The 20365-nt window shown below is 36.7% G+C and overlaps 1 protein-coding gene across 48 annotated transcripts in view; it reads right to left on the bottom strand.

The window, feature by feature from the left end:
- madd (MAP-kinase activating death domain) overlaps window positions 1–20365 on the bottom strand; it is an 80720-nt gene that overhangs the window by 38627 nt on the left and 21728 nt on the right. For all 48 annotated transcript variants that reach the window (XM_073836092.1, XM_073836099.1, XM_073836093.1 and 45 more), the window contains exons 3-8: window positions 15241–15518; window positions 14634–14967; window positions 4760–5069; window positions 2838–2969; window positions 2641–2754; window positions 2187–2267 (exon numbers count right to left, since the gene is read on the bottom strand). In XM_073836092.1, coding sequence (XP_073692193.1) covers window positions 2187–2267; window positions 2641–2754; window positions 2838–2969; window positions 4760–5069; window positions 14634–14967; window positions 15241–15518 — 1249 coding nt within the window. The remainder of the gene's footprint in view (window positions 1–2186; window positions 2268–2640; window positions 2755–2837; window positions 2970–4759; window positions 5070–14633; window positions 14968–15240; window positions 15519–20365) is intronic.

Below are 20365 nucleotides of genomic sequence, written 5' to 3'. Positions count from 1 at the left end.
ACATGACTACCTGTCACTGAGAAAGATTGGGAAATCATGTGACCAAACGTGAGTGGAGGAAGGGGAGAGGAGAGGGAGAAACCACAGAGAGACAAATAAAGAGAAATTGAGGAGAAAACACACAATGAACTGGACAGTATGAGTGCACACAGGACATAAAACACACCGATCTGAGGAAAACCAGTGAGTTATCAGGTGGAAAGAAAAGCAGATCTCACACAAACCTGTCATTGAAGAATGTGTACAAAATTCTCAACCTATTTTACTTTTACTACATTAATGTGATGCTTTTCAGAGTGAAACAGGAATTTTAACAAACCAAAGGTGAAACTGATTATTCATTTTGGTGGCATTACCCAAAATGAAAAGATGTTTTAGTGAGATTTTGTGAAAATATAATGACAATTTTATAATTTGCAAAAAGACAAGAAATGGAAGCCCTGGGTATTAAGACTTGTACGGCTTAATATAACGTAAATCATATCTCTTACCAAAATATGTAGTAGAAAACCCATGAAAGTTTTATGAAATTAATTATTATTCAATTATTTGATGAATTTTTGGATAAAATTGGTTGCACTCTGTGAACTACTGGCACTACCCATTGCTATTGTTACCGGAACACAACTCTGAAAATAACATACTGATACAATGCCAGATTGTGCGACTTTCGGTTGTAATTTTCAGTCGAAGGGCAACAAGAGAAGCAATGTTAGTCTTCACTGCTTGCCTAGTGAAAATAAGAGGAGAAAAGAATGGGAAGATGCCTGTGGACAACTAAAACTTCCTATAGTGTTTTTGTTCTCTCCACTTTAAACCTGATGCCTTTGAGGCTTTTCGTTGACCACAGCTACTGAAAGAGCTTACAAATGGCAAAGACAAGAAACGCTAGATGCCATCCGGGCAAGAGCCCTATTGTTCAAAATGTTACAATAGAGAGTTATTTTTTCACTGAAATTAATGTTTTCGTTATTACCCAAAGTAGGCTAAAGTACCTGGAAAAAATAGCTCACTGAGTGCAACTATTTTACATCATCGAAATAATAGCACCCCCCTCATATTCCAAAAAATGTGAATTTTTAAAAATAATGTAAATCATGGGTTTACTACTATATTTTTTACGTAAATTACGTTGTATTAATCTATAGAAGTTTAATATTCCCTTTAAGAAAGTAAACAGATTTCGATTTCACATTGACGTTAAGGATGTTACATAATATTTTCTTGAAATCTAAAGCTATGTTTAGTGAAAAACAGAGCTGAATGACAATCACAAGAAAAGAATTTTCCATATTGGCTCATTAGACCTCTTGAACCACTACGTGTTGTTCATGAATGATAAGGAAATACTGTACATCGGTACTCCACTGAAAAAGATGACCTTCAATCTTAATCAGCTTTTAGAATAACCATGATCTAAAGATGAGGACCTGAATCATGGTGATTCTTAATGGCGAATGAAGAGTCATGACTCATGGTCTGTGAGACATAACTGATGATTCAGAGTATTGACTTTTTTGGCTTGAGTTATTACAATGACAGCATGATAATTATGTTTGATGCAAGATGAAGCAAAATGGTAAATCAATTTGGCTGAGAAATTCAAATTCAAAAACAAAAGATTGTGATCCAACTAATTGCATGTCTATTAAAAAGACATGAGGAAGGACAGAGTTGGTCAGTATATGACAATGATTAATGACAACACAGTGAAATGTTTAAACAGTCGATATTAATGGGGTTGGTTAAGCTCAGAGGTGCCCAGAATCAGGTCAGAAGCTCTATATAAGGGTCTATGTGGGATTGTAAAGGGTTAAGCGAGAGAGCTAGAACCATTATTGAGTCTATAGATAGGGAAACTCAAAACTTATTACCTCCAAGAGCTGAAACAAAAAAGGAGGAGAATATACAGTCATTACAATACATAAGAGATCATCTAAAATATAAATCAGTTAACAAACGTTAGAAACATGTCTAATTTTCTCTCTGTATGTGGCTTTAAATGACATAGTTTAAATTATCTTTGCATTGTCAGCCTTCACTATTAGAATCGGCCATGTTTACAGCAGCTGTTAGAAGACAGGATAATTACTATGCATTGCTTCTAGAATCCAGTTAGTATTCATTTCACATTCAGAGCTAATGGTAGGGCTCCTTAGAGAGAGGAAAACATCTGGTTCGCTTACCTGCTTCAAGTGCTTCTTCAGCTCAGAGGCCTCAGGTTCAGGAAGGGGAGGAAGCAATTCTGCATTGGTTGGAACAATAACCTACATTGATAAAGACATTATTGTTCCCGTAAGAGTGGACATGGCCATTTGTACATTTTATGGGTGTGGCTTCCGGTCTCATCCACGTCCAGCTATTTCTAGCTGTACAAAACAGCTTGTTTTGCTGTTTTTTATTACAAATTGGTATGTCTTACCATATTATTTGAATGTATTATCTTAATTATGAGCACACTGGTTTGTGGAGCAAACAGTTTTTCTGTTTACAGTTTTACTTGTTATTTTCCTACAGCAGATCATGAACCAGAAGTCTTACCCATATGCTTACTTCTACTTTGACATAATTAATTGTTGAAGGATTTACAACATGGTAGAATTCACAAACCCCTGTCAGGGTAGTTACAGATAGACATACCTTGTTGCAGTCCAGATCCACTAACCAAACGTCATCAGGCATCCTAAAATCAGACTTGTACAGGAAGAAGCTGGCAGGCACACCAATGACATATGGAGTGGGTGCTAGCAGGAGCTGGAAAAAGACGATTTGTGTGTGACAGAAATTGAGAGCATCCTTGTATATACAGCAACTGTTCAAAAAAGATGTCATGTTACCTGTTCTGCGGAGGCCATGCAGGTGGGCAACAGCGGAATGACAGGAAACATGTACTCAAGGGGGTAAATCATTGCAACAAATGCCATGACGCTCATTGAGAGGGCGTTATAATCTCGGGATTGCAGTACCACCTGTAGACAGCAGAGGGTGAGAGTAAGTCTGCTTGTCACTAACAGTGTGACTCGTGTAAACAACATGATGAAGACTGGCTTCATTTGGAACAACAGATCTATAGACAACTATTAACCTTATCCATGACACAGACATAGTGTATATTTTAAAAACTGCCTAAAATTATTGCTTCCTCTCAAGTGTCAGCCTGTCCAACACTTTTCGGTAAATACAGTGCAAAACATTTCAAATAATTACACTGGTACCACTGTACATGACTGTCAAATTAAACAGTCAAAACAAAAATTCAGACAACAGATATACTTTTTGATATTTTTTTACTAGAGGGTACAGGAAACTATAGTTCATTTATGCAAGTGAGGATAGAAAAATTAACTAAACTCTGACATACCCAAAAATGCTTCATACAGTGGACTCCCAATAAAATTGATAAAATTCGGGACCAAAAATTTGATTTGACATAACTTTCTATCAAAGTTATCTGACGTTATCAAGATGAATTTGTTCTGACAGTTAACTCTGAGTTCTTGTCATAGTTTATTACCATTTTCTAAAATATAGCAAATAAACTGTAATAATGTGAGACATATTGAAGGTGTTTGAATAAATTTTAGTTTGACTGTAATTAATTTGTGATTATCAAGATGAATTTGTTCTGACACAATTGAACTCTGAGTTCTTGTCATAGTTTATTACCATTTTCTAAACTATGGCAAATAAACTGTGATAATGTGAGATATGTTGAAGGTGTCTGAATAAATTTTGGTTTAACTGTAGCTGTTAACAGTAAAATATAACCAGCATTCTGAACTACACTACTGCTATACTAATTTAAAACAGTGATGCATAAAAATTCAGGCAATAGTTATACATGCTAGTATTAAAGATTTGGATGATAATAATTGTTATGATATGATAACCAGACATAAAATATGATAAATGATATATAAATGAAAATTTATTAATAATAATGTTATATAATATCATTTTGCCTAAATTAATTAATTAAACACTAATATAAATAATTTTAAATGCATGAATTTATGAATCACAACATTATAATGAACAATACAAAACATTTTCATTGAGATTTGCAAAAGATGACATTAAACAGTGTTTTTAAATTAATGCCATTTTTAAAACTTTAAGTAACCATTAAATGACAGCAAAGATAATCTAATTGTAATAACAGGGGAAATGAAACAACCAATATCGACCAATACCGATTAATTAAAGTCTGTGGTACTGTCGTGAACGTGCTTTGAAAACTGAAATTGTTAAATAAAATCGTTATTTTGGCTTTCTTTCATGCACAAAAAGTATTCTCGTAGCTTTATTATAAAACTATGGTTGAACTACTGATGCCACATGGACTATTTTAACAATATCTTTACTACCTTTCTGGGTCTTGAATATGTCAGTTGTGCTGCTGTCTTTGAAGGGTCAGAAAGCTCTCAGATTACATTAAAAGTATCTTAAATTGTGTTCTGAAGATGAACGAAAGTCGAAGAACGAAACATGAGGGCGAGTAATTAATGACAGAATTTTCATTTTTTGGGTGAACTATTCCTTTAAATCAGCTAATGGTACTGGTATATGGTGCATTCTTATACAGTGAGGAACTCGTAAGCATAACCAAAACATAGATGCACTAACAAAAAAGTATTATTGTATTTCTGGACATTTATTGTGGTGGTTCAGTGTTATTTAAAGTATATTGGGAGTAGCATGAAAATAGTACACAAATATAGAAATCTAGTTGTGGTTGTGTTGCTCTGGCCATCCATACCTTGTGTTCCAGCAGAATGCAGGCCAGGACCTGCAGACAAGCATCGACTCCCAGCAGCTCCAGGGGCAGATGGAGAGGGAAGTCTATAATGCTGAAGCGGGAAGGGTCTGGAAGGGCAAAGGTCAGTGCAGGCTGTAAGTCATGGGGGAGCACTTCCACGTCAACACGTCGCTGACCAGCAACAGGCACCGGGGAGTGCAGTAGTCGATACACCCATGACTCAATCTCCCTCAGGTCCTGAAGCACCTGACTACCCTTTTCCTTTTCCTCGACGGAGAGAGAGCCTGTGAACACACGCCACATTGTGTCCCTGGGGGAGAAAAATAAACACATACACATGTAAAATTTTTGATTAGGATCAGGGGTCGGGTTCAAAAGTACAATCAAGAACAAGTATGACAAGCTCTCTTTCTATTAATTCGTTTTTGTTTATACTGCTGCTCAGTTCTATGTCATTCCTTGAAATGTTTGAACATTTAATTGTTCATTAACTAGTTTTTGAATTGCCCAGTACATTTAGGTATTGTCTTAACTTGATGATTTATTCTATTGTCTACACAGAAAACAAAAATAGCACAAAAACAGTGGCAGCTGGCATCTCCTGTTTAGGATTAAACTACTAATCACTTTAAGTAAAATGGCACTGCAGGGACCAGGCACACAGTTCAAAAGCTCTATAAGCATCAGACTACACCATAACATACAGTGCATTGTGAAAGTATTCACACCCCTTAATTTTCACGTTTTGTTATGTTTCTGCCTTATAATAAACTGCTTTAAATGACTTTTTCTTTTCTTTTTTCCACATCAATCTACACTCCTTACACTATAATGGCAAAGCATAAAAAAGTTTTAACATCTTTGCAAATTTAAAAAAAATAAAAAACTTAAATGATTCCATTGCATAAGTATTCATACACTTACCCAGGACAGTTGAAATTGAGCTCAGGAGCATTCATATTGCTTCTAGATGTTACTACACTTTGAGTGAAGTTAACCTTTAGCAAATTCAATTGAATGGGTATGATTTGGAAAAGCACACGTCTTAATAAAAGGTCTAACAGCTGAAAATGCATATCAAAGCAAAAACCAAGCCTTGTGGTCAAAAAAAAAAAACTGCCTGTAGAACTCAGAAACAGGATTGTATTAGGACACACATCTAGGGAAGAGTTCAGAAAAACTTCTGCTGCATTGAAGGTTCTCCATTACCCTTAATGGAAGAAGTCTGAAACAACCAGGACTTTTCCTAGAGCTGGCCTCCTGGCCAAATTGAGCAACTGATGGAGAAGGGCTTTGGTTAGAGTGGTGACCATGATCCTGATTGTCATTCCAGCTGAGCTCCATGATCATATGTGGAGATAGGAGAAATCTACAGAAGCATAAACATCACTGCAATACTCCACCGATCCGGTCTTTAAGGCGGTGTGGCCAAACTCAATCTTCTCCTCAGTGAAGACATAAAAACACATTTGGAGTTTGCAAAAAGCACCTAAAGGACCCTCAGACTGTGCGAAACAAGATTCTCTGGTCTGATGAACCTCAATTCCAAGCATCATGTTTGAAGGAAACCAGGCACTGCTCATCACCTGCAGAGTACCAACCTAAACGTAAAGTGTGATTGGTAGCAGCCTCATTTTCTTGGGTTGTTTTTCAGCAGCAGGGACTGAGGGACTTGTCAGAGTAGAAGAAAAGCTCAATGCACCAAAATTTTAATATAGCTTTAATGAAAACCCAGTCCAGACAGAGCATGTAGAACCTCAGACTGGGCAGAAGGTTCACCTTCCAAAAGGACAATGATCCTAAGCACATAGCAAGAGTGGCTTATAGACAACTCTGTGAATGTCTTTGAGTGGCCCAGCCACAGCCTGGTCTTGAACCCAATCAAACATTTCTGGAGAAACATGAAAGTGTGCATCTCCCCCCATCCAATCTGACAGAGCCTGATAGGTGAAGAGGTGAGAAGAACGGCAGATAATTGCCAAATGCAGATGTGCAAAGCTTGTCACATCCTACACAAAAGACTTGAGGCTGTAAAGGTGCTCTAGCGATGTACTTAGTTAATGGTATGAATACTTATGCAATGTATTTATTTCATTTTGATAAATTTACGAAGTGGTGACAATTCTGTTTTTGTTTTGTCATATGTAGATTGATGTGGGAAAAAAGTCATTTAAAGCAGTTTAACATAAGGCAGCAACATCGCAAAACATGAAAAAAATGAAGGGTATGATTACTTTCGCAAGGCACTGTACAAACAGTAGTCACTTTACTGTTTGCATTGCCATATATTTTCATTCTTATCCATCCAATCTCATCCAATTGGCCATTCACACAGCAGCAGATCAACAAGCTGAATCGTACAATTATTAAAATCGCAAATGTTATGCTTTAATTAAATAAATATAGGAGCTGAAGAAGGTATCTTGCTTAAACTGCGGAAAGACATCTATACACACCATTTGTCAAGTTCACCAACGTTAATCTGCTCTCCTGTCTGGTTTGTTTGTTAGACAAAAACGGCAGATTTGGTGTTATGATAGGTCAGATCGCCTGTCAATCAAACTCTCTGCAAAGGCCCTGGGGAATATTTTCTTGGCACACTCGATAACAACAGAGCATCACTGGTATAAAGTATTATTTTCAGACAAAGTCCACCCCAGTTCTACAAAAATGCATACAATGCCCTCCAAAAGCTTAGAAGAGGCCTAGGCAAAGAGGGGTTTTGGGTAACTAGAGTAACTTGAAGACCAGAAACAATGATTTTCTTTTTTTTTTTTTTTTAGGGCTTTTCAGGTCACTAATTTAGGCCAACATAACAGTTCATATCAGATTATTGCAGCTCAAATACACAAGCAGAGAGTCTTCTAAAGATCCAGACAGGCCAGACTATGGCAGTGTGGGCTGACTGCAGTAAGTCATAATTGGTTCATCTGAGAACTCCCACTTCTCACAGCTGCTCTCTGAGAACAGTCAGTGGCCTCAATCTGTCATACAGCCTGTCTCCACCAGCTCCAGCTCTTAACATGTTTTGTTCTCTCGCACTCTACCAGTCTTTTTCTCTTAACTGTCAATTTGTGCTGTCAAAACCACAGAGACCTCTTTATTAATTGTGCTGTTGCTGCATAGTTAAATTGTTGCATATTAAGGCCTGTTTAGGGACATGGATGCTAATGAATATGACTCCAGCCAACCACAGTTCTGCACTGAAATATGAAGATGCTAATGTGATATAGTAACATGCAAAATAGTTTAATTATTGTATTGAGGGTTCCTGCATCTGAAGTTCCATACATTATCCTGTCATTCACATTACTGGATAAGGATTTTATATTCCCATATTCCCTCATACTTCCTGGTTTTCCCTGATGTGTTTCAATAAAGGTAGACAACAATAGTTGCCTTAGGGGTTTGAGTGTGCTGATAAAGTGAAAACTCACTTCTGGTTTGTTCATTACGCCATTGGACTGGCATATGGTTTTTCTCACACAGAATAGCCCAGTTGAGAGCAGTATGACGCATGGTGGTTTGCCATTACAACGTTGAGTCGTGCATACTGAAAGGCTACAAACGTGGGTAAAGCCAAGGTCACTGCAGTACTGAGAGAACATGATGACTGAGTCAGAAATGGCCTTTAAAGACACTTACTGCAAAAACACATACACAGTATATTCTACAAATTTTCTCTGAGTCATTTCTATTTGAAATCTTCACTGTAATGTGACATAAGGTCATATCTTTGAGGCTGCCAAGTAGGTAGGCGCACTCATTAAAACAATAAGTTTGGGTGTACTTAGGCACGATGCAAGAATAAACTACACTTTCACCAAGTAACATTAGCCAAATTGTAGGCTGTTTACGGTTGGCAAGCTAATATTCATTAATATTTACAACAGCTACAAGCTGTAAAAATAAACAAATTCATGCTTTATGTACACACATTTTGTATCAGTACTTTAAAGGGATAGTTCACCCAAAAATGAAAATTCAGTTTCTATTCTAATTACTCACCCTCATGTTGTTCCAAAACCGTAAGAACTTTATTCTTCTTCGAAACACAAATTAAGATATTTTTACTGAAATATGAGAGCTTCCTATTCCTGCATAGACAGCAGCGGTATGTTCAAGGCCCAGAAAGGTAGTTAGGACATTGTTTTAAAATAGTCCATGTGCCATCTGTGGTTCAAACTTAATTTTACAAAGCTATGAGAATACTTTTTGTGCGCAGAGAAAACTAAAATAACGACATTATTCAACGATTTCTTCTGGACTATTTTAATAATGTCCTTACTACCTTTCTGGGCCCTGAACGTGTCAGTTGTGTTGCTGTCTATGCAGGGTCAGAAAGCTCTCGGATTTCATAAATATCTTAATTTGTGTTCCTAAGACAAAGATCTTATGGGTTTGGAATAACATGAGGGTGAGTAATTAATGACAGAATGTTCAATTTTGGGTGAACTATCCCTTTAAAGTAACAGTTCATCCAAAAACTTTTTCACTAATGGATCCTCTGCAGTGAATACATCTTGGATGACCTGAAATTTTCCATTTTTGTGTGAACTATTCCTTTAAGGGTGTGTTAACACTTGTCATGTTTGGTTCAATTAAAACAAACTCTGGTGCGACACATTCTGGATATCACTGTAAGTTTCAGTCAAAACTTGATCAAAGAAAAAAAAAAGTATTTTTTTATTCACAGTATCATCTCCTCACCCACACAAAAAGCTCTACAGAGGCCATAAATGTTCAACAACCTGATTATGGACTAACATGAACTACAGCTATAGTGCCTTGCGAAAGTATTCATACCCCTTCATTTTTTTTTTTTTTTACATTTTATGTTGTTGCCTTATGTTAAACTGCTTTAAATTACTTTTTCCACAACAATCTACACTCCACACATCATAATGCCAAATCAAAATACAGGTTATAACATCTTTGTTCAAAATAAAAAACTTTCCATTGCATAAGTATTCATACCCTTATCTGGGACAGTTGAAATTTAGCTCAGCAGCATTCATATTCCTTGTAGATGTTACTACACTTTGAGAGAAGTTAATCTGTGGCAAATTCAATTGAATGGGTATGATTTGGAAAGGCACACACATCTTACTGAAAGGTTTAACAGCTGAAAATGCTTATCAGAGCAAAAACCATGTCAAACCATGCCCTGATGTCAAAAAACACAGAGAAGCTGATAGTCACTCTAATTGAGCTCCATGATCATATGTGACCCTGGACCACAAAACCAGTCTTAAGTCGCTGGGGTATATTTGTAGCAATAGCCAAAAATACATTGCATGGGTCAAAATTTTTGATTTTTCTTTTATGCCAAAAATCATTAAGAAATTAAGTAAAGATCATATTCCATGAAGATTTTTTGTAAAATTCCTACTGTAAACATATCAAAATGTAATTTTTGATTTGTAATATGCATTGTTAAGAACCTAATTTGGACAACTTTAAAGGTGATTTTCTCAGTCTATTTGATTTTTTTGCATCCTCAGATTTCTGATTTCAAATAGATGTATCTCAGCCAAATATTGTCCTATCCTAACAAACCATACCTCAATAGAAAGCTTATTTATTGAGTTTATTATTTATAAAGTTTTGTCAAATTTAACCTTATGACTGGTTTTGTGGTCCAGGGTCACATATATGCAGATAGGAGAAACTTACAAAAGGACAAACATAACTTCAACATTTCACAGATAAGGGCTTTATGGCATCATGTTTGAAGGACAAAAACGTGAAAAAAAATGGACATAACATAAAAAGTGAAAATAATGAAGGGGTCTGAATACTTTCGCAACTAACACCAAGCTTCAAGCACCAAGTGTTTCGCAAAAAACACTGTAGCATTTTAGTTGAAATGGAGATGATCAAAATTCAACTGATTCAGCAAGAAAATGAGAATAAATAGAGAAAACGTTGTATTTACATGGAATATATGGACTACTTCAGATCTGAACACCCAACACAGGCTGCTAAACTGGTTAAATTATTCTCCACACTTGCGAGCAAATAAAAGGGGCTTGGCAGGGCAATTCAACTGCAAACAAATTGAGGCCTGCAAACGCGACTGTGGCTCATGGTGGATGTGGTTGCTAGGTTACGCAAGAATAGACTCTGCTGAGGAAATCACAGAGATAAAAAACCTTCTACTCAATGCTTATTGATCTGCAGCAGAGTGCTATCGTGCAGATTGTTTACCAATATACACTCAAGGATGGAGTTACCGTTACCACTGTGATACGTGAAGAAGATCTAGTTAAAACCTCTCCTGGGTGGAGCACCACACTACAAGACCACTTGCATAACCCTTCAGGAGAAAAACCAGCCCTTCTCTCCTTCACACAATCCTAGTCCCTGTCACACGCTTCTTCACACTACTTCCTTTTCGCTCTAAGTCACAAGCACCATCACACATCCTTCCACTTGTGACCTCCTTTTATAAAATCATCAGCACCTTGTTACTTGTCAGTGTAATCACAGCCACGACACTACAGGATCTAACAATGTCAAGCTCTTCTGGCATTCCTAGCATAACACAGGCAATACATCCCCAAAATTAGAATTCATCCGTTGTCTACTCATATTCATGTTACTAGATCATGATGCATGTGAAGAGCTGTTTGCTGGTTGAAGTCCAAAATCAACAAAAGGACGAGAAGAAAATGCAAACATTTTAATTGGTTCTCACATATATCTAGACACGTCAGGTTTGAAAGTGCTTAAGATGAGTGAGATCAGACAGAATTTTTTCTCAGCGTATGACTGATTTATTTTAATTGATGTAAATATTGAATGATGATATCTTGCTGGAAATAAGTGCATGATGGGTGATGAGATGCATAAACAGAATTCCACATGGACAGAAAATATGACCATGCATCAATCTCACTGATGACTAGAGAAACAAGAAGATTTAAGTCTGAATGTAAATAGTTTGATCACTATTATATTGATTATTATTGACTAAACAGTGTCAGTCTATATTATTATAATACATCTATTTATTAGTGGTTCAAGCACGTATTGCTGAAAGCCTGTTGTAATTGTTAGAATGGACAAGGATCAGCAATCTCCACATAAAACTGATTGTCGACCAAACCGTAAGTCGTAGAGAATTGAAATTTGGAGGGATAGTAGTACTCACACTGCCGACAACGTCACCAAGGCTCACTCCAATTGGCCTGATGCTTCAGTGAACAAAAGTACGAAATTGTTCATAACTCGCAGGCTTAAATATCTTATGTCATGTTGGAATCCTTGGTTCACACCAGTCAAGTTTTCTTTTATTTTGTATTTTCTGAAAACCTACTTTTGCAAATAAGTCTGAGGTTTTTTGCCCGATCAGAACCAAACCAGTGCAGAAAGTCTCTGGAGAGGGAATATCAATAATTATCAAAAAAGTTGAACTTTTGACTCGCCGTTGGAAAGGGACGAGGCCAATTTTAGTAAAATGCCTATATCTCCTGAATGGATTGAGGTATCTTTGCCAAACTCAGAACACTTACGTAAGATCTCAACCTAGGGTCACAAGAAAAAGAAAAAAAATTGCGGAGCTTGGCCGCTAACCCATAAAAAAGGCTATAACTACGCAACCATTTGTCCTATCCACATGAAAATCTGTGTGCACGTTAGGGGTCCAAAGTGCCACAGGCATCTGTAAGGACTTATGTGTATCTCAAAAAAACATAGTCGCCATTGGCAAAAGAAGTTTGATCACCTATTAAATAAGTTTAACGGAGGCCAAACGGAACAAAACTCGGTGGGCCTGTTTGACTCACGGCCCCAAAGGTTTATGAGAAATGTGAAAAAAAAAAAAAAAACTGACCACTGGGAGGCGATACTGCATTTTTCATGGATGTAAATAATTGTACATTGCACGTTTTTTTGCACATACATGTGATATTTGTATCATACTATAGAAATCCTCATTCCGGACAATTTTGCCTCTAGAACCACTGCTGTCAATCAAATCGTTTCTTAAATGATTAAGAAGATCTACTTTTGCAAACTAGTCCTAGGTTTTTCGCTCAATCTGGAAAAAACACTGCAGTACAATTTTCTGAACTCTCTAGGTCAATAATTATCAAAAAAAGTTGAACTTTTGACTCGCCGTTGGAAAGGGACGAGGCCAATTTTAGTAAAATGCCTATATCTCCTGAATGGATTGAGGTATCTTTGCCAAACTCAGAACACTTACATAAGATCTCAACCTAGGGTCACAAGAAAAAGAAAAAAAATTGCGGAGCTTGGCCGCTAACCCATAAAAAAGGCTATAACTACGCAACCATTTGTCCTATCCACATGAAAATCTGTGTGCACGTTAGGGGTCCAAAGTGCCACAGGCATCTGTAAGGACTTATGTGTATCTCAAAAAAACATAGTCGCCATTGGCAAAAGAAGTTTGATCACCTATTAAATAAGTTTAACGGAGGCCAAACGGAACAAAACTCGGTGGGCCTGTTTGACTCACGGCCCCAAAGGTTTATGAGAAATGTGAAAAAAAAAAAAAAAACTGACCACTGGGAGGCGATACTGCATTTTTCATGGATGTAAATAATTGTACATTGCACGTTTTTTTGCACATACATGTGATATTTGTATCATACTATAGAAATCCTCATTCCGGACAATTTTGCCTCTAGAACCACTGCTGTCAATCAAATCGTTTCTTAAATGATTAAGAAGATCTACTTTTGCAAACTAGTCCTAGGTTTTTCGCTCAATCTGGAAAAAACACTGCAGTACAATTTTCTGAACTCTCTAGGTCAATAATTATCAAAAAAAGTTGAAATTGACCCTTTGGGAAGCTAAAAAGGGGTCATTTAGAAAAGGTGCCTGTCCAGATATACTCAAAAGCCTATAAAGCCTAAAGCAAAACTCAAAACTTCACAAAAACTGCTGAGCACATGCGACAGGTGATTCTAAACAAGCATGAAAAGTTTAAGAACAAGCTCTAACAGTCATTTTGCCATAATGCTTTTTTAAATCATTGATTTAGGTGGTTACAGGCTTACTCAATAATGTCTTTTTCCTCATGTGCTTAAATGCCTTAAGTGCCTGAACCCCGGTAATTGCTGCTTTGAGCAATATTTTAAACAATATTTAAACATTCTTTCGAGCCTATTCAACTTTTTAAGCCTACATGACATTGTATAGTCAACTGAGGTAAATAAGTATAAATCACATAAAGGGACAATTCACCCAAAATGAAAATTCTGTCATCAATTACTCACCATCACGTCGTTCCAAACCCGTAAATCTAGCTTCATAAATTTACGGTTGAACCACTGATGTCACATGGACTATTTTATCGATGTTCTTGGTACCTTTCTGGACCTTGAACATGGTAGGACCATTTTTGTCTATGGAGGGACAGAGAGCTCTCAGATTTCATCAAAAATATCTTAATTTGTGTTCCTTCTTATGGGTTTGGAACGACACAAGGGTAAGTAATCAATGACAGAATTTTCATTTTTGGGTGAACTATCCCTTTAATTACTATTAAAGCAATAATAAAAGTGATAGGATTTTGAGGAAGTGGTTGCATAATTTTGGGTTTATCAAGAATTATTTATTTCATTGCATCACTATAATTCATTTTTTTGTGTGAATTAACTCAAAGAAATAAACAAAAACAGAGACAGTAGCAGCATGAATGTTGCCAGTTGTGACAGTGTGATGCAAAGATAGCATCTTCTGGCAGCACCACAGTATTTGTCACTTACACATCTACTGTACGATATTGCAAAACATTGCAGTCTTTAGGCATCTCCTCTGTGCACAAGTATTATCTTGCTGAATCTCAGGGTAACATTGCATAAATGCATACTTCACAGAATAGTATAAAGAAGGCTATTCTCACCGTTGTGTGGACTTGGCAGCACCGGGTCTTTGGTTGAGCCGCTGGCTACAGCAGTCCACCATGCGCTTGAGGATGTACAGACACTCCCTGAACGTAGTAAAGAAGGGGTAGTGGCTCAGAATGCACAGAGACGTTAACGTGCTGTTCCGGTTCTGTGGTGCCAGTCGAGCATTGCGTTTGGATCGTGGAGACTTTCCGCTGCTGCCCGGCTCGCCTGGTGGCAAAGTCCCATCTCCTGCAGGGGGCAGCGTAGATTCCCCTGGAAGAATCAACGTGGAGGGGTCAGACTTCTCTGTGGCCTCCACTGCAGAGTCTGTATGAGGGGGCTTTTCTCCTGTATAAAGAAAAATATTAGGGAGAAATTATGTAGTGACTGCACACTTACAGCCATAAACAGGGCCCTATGAAATCAGTTTTATTTTTCTTTTCAAATTCCGCTTTATTTTCTCCAAATTTTGTGTTTTTGGATTTACGTTTTCTGGACTGGACACATGATGTTCAAGATGAGTTAAGAACAGTTAGTAATCAACACCAGGCCACTAATCAGTTGAATTAGCATTATTAAAATGGTTCTGCCTTATAAAACTGCTGCAAAATGACCTCTGACCTTTTCCTTCAGTTCGTGGGCGGTGGTGGCCCTTCTGAAAAGAGCGGTAAAAGTTGAGGCAGATGCCATAGCGAGTGACACCTGAATCTTTGTCGGTGAGAGTGAAGACGAAAGAAGTGTCGTCACGAAGGCTGACCCGACGCTGACGGATGCTCAGGCAGCCCTCAGGCTGGCAGAAGAATACAACGTCAGGGGGCAGAGGGAAGTCATTGTGGTCCTCCAGTGGATAACGCCTTAGCAGCTGAGGTGTTTGTGCCACGCTGTCGCTGCTGGGTTGCCTGTTTAAGGGGAAAAGACTGATGTAAGAGACAGGAAGACAGATCTCTGGCTTTTCTCAGCCCCAGTGCTTGTTCTTTTATGCACCCTGTGTCAAGTATTGTGCAATGGATATATATATACACACTACTGTTCAAAAGTTTGTAACTGATGCTAATACTAATACTTTTATTAAGGATGCATTAAATTGATCAAAAGTAACAGTAAAGACTTATAATATTACAAAAGACTTCTATTTTGAATAAATGTTGTTCTTTTGAACTTTCTCTTCATCAGAGAATCCTGAAAAAAAGCATCAGACACAGAGGATTACTTTCGTTTTTGAAGGGAATGCACCCCACAATCTACCTAAATGCATCTATGTTCGCACGAACCATTCAAAGAAGTGAGCACAAGGGTTTTTTAATGAATCTTTGCAAATAGCCTTTCCTAATAATGTGCTACTTAGCAAGTTCCGCAGTTAAATGCGGCTAAGGTTTACAGTCTCAGAGAGAACCATGGAAGAGAGGGGCAGGGTTAGCAGAGCTCATTAGCATTTAACATGAACCGAAAAGGCTTGCTGTGGACAGAGCTGTTTTTGACAAGATAAAATTGGTGTTGTTTTACACTACAATTGAGAAATTTTAACCAAAGTATTTTATAGACTTTTTATTAAGACCCTAAAAAAATCTTATCAATTTGTGTAAAACGGGCATTTGATGACCCCTTTAAAGGGATAGTTCATCCAGAACTGAAAATTACCCCATGATTTATTTATCTTCAAGCCATCCTAGGTGCACAGTATATGACTTTCTTCTTTCAGATTTTGAAGTCCAATTAAGTGCATCCATCCATCATAAAAACGGCTCCAGCTAATTGATGCGTTGGTGTAAGAAAAATATTTATATTAAAAACTTAATCCGTAATATGTTGTACATGTGTACACGAAAGAGTGGCGTTCCTGCGGATGATGTAGGTGTAGTGATGAACGTGGAAGTGCACTGAAGAAAGCAAAAAAAAAAAAAAAAAAAACAACAACAAAAAAAACACCAGTCATGAATTAGAAGTACAAAACTAGGATTTGTAAAAATTTCACAGGATTTCGATATAAGCCAGGAGGAGAGTGGTTTTCCTTTGCTGTAAACAAAACTGGAATCTCACGAGACTAGCAAATTCTACACCTATATCCTATGTCATCTGCTGAAACGCCACTCTCTTGTGGACACGCATACAACACTTGGAGGAAGCTAAAGATTTCAGTTTATAAAGTTTAAAATATGGATGTGTTTCTTACGCCCGTTTCACACCGCAAGCGTAACTACAGCGCTACTGCAGCTGCAGACTCGCAAGAGTTTTCACACTGGAAGCGTTTGTAGAGCGTGCAGCTGCTCCAAAGCATTTCGTAATCAGCTTTCTATGAAACTGATTACAGGTAAATATGAAATTGGTAATGAAACTACAGAAGCAGCTTCAACCCAGGCCTTTCCCTTCGAAGATAAGTTTTTGTAATACTTATTGGTGGGATCATAAAGCACTTAGGGGAGCGCAGGGCACAAACAAAGCATTTTGGCTTGTTTATGTGTCTTGTGTTCTATGAGAACTGTGTGTGGAGGGAGTGGAGTGTTTTTCTGAACGTTTCATCTATTTGCGCACATTATTTTGAACTATACTGAGTAGCCGTGTGCTGCGATTAGGGTTGTCCCACGCATGGTTGTGATGTGTTCATTGTCAAACTCAAAAATAGATTATTTTTATTATTATATTTTTTTTAAAATGGCATTATTTTATTTGAGAAAGTTAATCATTTTATTTCATTGACCAAATATTTTAGTTTGTCGTGTATATTTTTTTTCATTCGATCAGATAACATTTTAAGTTGTCAGTTGGTGATGTTACAACGTGCTCCTCACGTGTTACATTGTGTTACATCCAATTGGAATGTTGTCACACTTCACTTCCTTTCTTTTGAGGTAAATAACAAAACAAAAAAAACGTATACACTGTAATTATGAAACAAAGCGACATATTTGTACTGGACAAACAACATTTACACAAACTTTTGCAAAATGCAAAAAGTGTTACGTTGTGCTCCCCTAATCATAAAACTGCACATGAATGAGGTAAAATATGGGTAGCGCTAGAGCCTACATGTGTATTTATTTATTTTTTTACATTTTTCATTTATGTTATTATTATTATTTTGTAACTGCCGTATTTTGTAATTTTCTGGGGTTTTTTTTAATACACCATGCTTGCACCCAAACTGAATAATTAAAAACACATTTATATCTTTTGTAGCCTAGGCCTACATATTTTGGATTACTTTTGCTTTTGACAATGATTCTTTTTAAACTCACTAGACATGCGTATCATATGTGCATTTTAAGCGTGTTCTCTGCATTTGATAGAACTTTTTTTGTGTGAAATCATATTTATTTTGGCCATCAAAAATGTACTGTCCCTTTATTTGAGCGTGAGCAGCGCAGCAAAAATAGGCTCGGCGCCAAAACCACGCTACGCTCCTGCTTGACGCTCACGCGCTGTTTCTGCTGCCGGTGTGAATGCACTCATTTGTTAACATGGGCGCCGAAAAAAATACGCGCTGCTCACGCTTGTGGTGTGAAACCGGCCTTACACAAACGCACTGATTTGCTTCAGAATGCCTTTATTAACCCCCCAGAGCTATGCTGAACACTTTTTATGGTTGATAAATGCACTTTATTGGACTTCAAAATCCAAAATCCCATTCACAACCATTATAAAGCTTAAAAGAGCCAGGACATTTTTGAATATAACTCAGATTTTACATGTCTGAAAGAACATGTCATATATACCTAGAATGGGTTAAGGGGGAGTAAATCATGGGGTAATTTTCATTTTTGGGTGAAGTATCCCTTTAAGCAGCCCTTTAAACTGTTTTCAACACTTATAATAAGAATCATGTGACACTTAAGACTTGAGTAATGGCTGCTGAAAATTCAGCTTGGTGTTAAAATTAAAATTATTTTACAGCATCTTTGTATTCTCTCTTCTAAAATATATCTATTAGTTATTGTTTAACTATTTGAAATGATATTGTTTTAATTATAAATTGTCTATAATTCAATGTTTAATTGGTCTAATAGTTGAATTAAATATTTCCATAACCTCCTATTCAAACACCTGTTTATAAAACCTAGGATTATGGGAGTAGGCGACTAATTAAGTTCATTAAGGCTTGAAGTTTGAGAAGGGCTGCTCCACAAACAATTTCCCAGGTTCCACCTTTGCTTATCTATTACATTGTGATCTGGTGTCAAAATTAGGGCTGCATGATTTGGAGAAAAAATCTAATTGCGATTTTTCTGATCAAAATTGCGATTTGCGATTTAAAATGCGATTTACTACTTTTTCATAAAAGAGCTACAGGTTTGATATGGTGGTTTTAACAGCACCAAAGAAAGACCAAGCATAATCACAAAGTATGCTACACTGTTCTACTGTTTATTTAAAACCTCTTAAACATTGTTGCCTTTTTTAAAATAAAGTTGTCAGTTATCATGACAAATTAAGAAAATAACTACAGCATCTTAAATAAAATTAAATTAACAATTAAAATTCTATAATAAAATGTTTTATAATAATAATAATAATAATATTATATATATATATATATATATATATATACAGTGTTTCCCCTAGGTTACCAGTGTTGGGGGGGGGGGGGGCTTAGGGGGTTGGGTGCCGTTAGCTAACGTTACTTTTTTTTCCCCGGTACTTTACCCTACTTTGTGAAATAACGAAAACATTATTATAGACTTATTCAGTGGAAAAATAAGTCCAAAACTCTCTATTTTAACATTTTGAACAATAGGGCTCTACCAACTTTTGCTTTTTTTTTTTTTTTAATTCTTGTGTGTATTATTTTTTCTCATAATCAAATTAAAAGTATAAACATTTATTTATTTTTAATCAAATGAAAAATAAACCCTTTTAATTTTTGCCAAACAAACAGAGGTTTACTGTTAAAATCAATAAATAATAATAATTTAACATTTAAATAATAATTGTAGTATTTTTTCTACAATTAAGTGGTTAATCTTGTTATATTTATTTTTATCATATATATTGTTTCATGTCAATTATTTAAATAGGAATATATAAACAACTACATTATACTGTACAAAAGTAATTCAAGACTAATGTTCTGTTACAAGTTACTTTTATTTTGACAGGTTGCCTTGAAGTTTCTGTGTGTGTACAGCATGTTATGATGCTAGTTCTCAAATGAAACGGTAAAAGTGACACTCACAGCAGCTTTGGATATTGAGTTTATCTGTTCATGTGAGATGCAAATGCCCAAAATTAGCGGGAGCGTCACGTGTGTTTCAGTATATGCGTGTAGTAAAAGCGCGTCTCCACCATTCATACATACAGAGGCAAACGGAGCATGCAGGATTCATATTGAAACGGTCTTTTTGCATTTCAGTTTTCACAGACACTAGTCCATATCGCGATTTGAATGAAGTAACAGACCAACTTTTGATTTATTAATCCAAAAATCGACGAATTTACGTGGCATTTCGCGCTATAGTAGATTCGGTTTTTATGAATGGAGTCCGCGATCCCGTCTGTGTTTTCGCAGATGAGACATTGTAAACACGCGATCATGTAAAGACAGAAATGACATGCCTTCGTGTAAATAAGATAAATAACACAACGCAATTTAGTTTGTTTAATAAAAGAACAATGTATAGCCCTGTTCTATAGGAAAGATAACCTTAATGACTTCTATTGTGATCTGACGCTATATCAAAAATAAAATGAACTTGACATTCAAGGGGGGCGGGGGGTGCCGTTGGGGGGGCGGGGCGCCCCCCTAAGATAATGG

The sequence above is a fragment of the Garra rufa genome, chromosome 3, assembly GCF_049309525.1.
Source record: "Garra rufa chromosome 3, GarRuf1.0, whole genome shotgun sequence".
Lineage (NCBI taxonomy): Eukaryota > Metazoa > Chordata > Actinopteri > Cypriniformes > Cyprinidae > Garra > Garra rufa.
The sequence above is the reverse complement of the archived record's forward strand: the minus strand, read 5'-3'. Positions and strand labels throughout refer to the sequence as shown.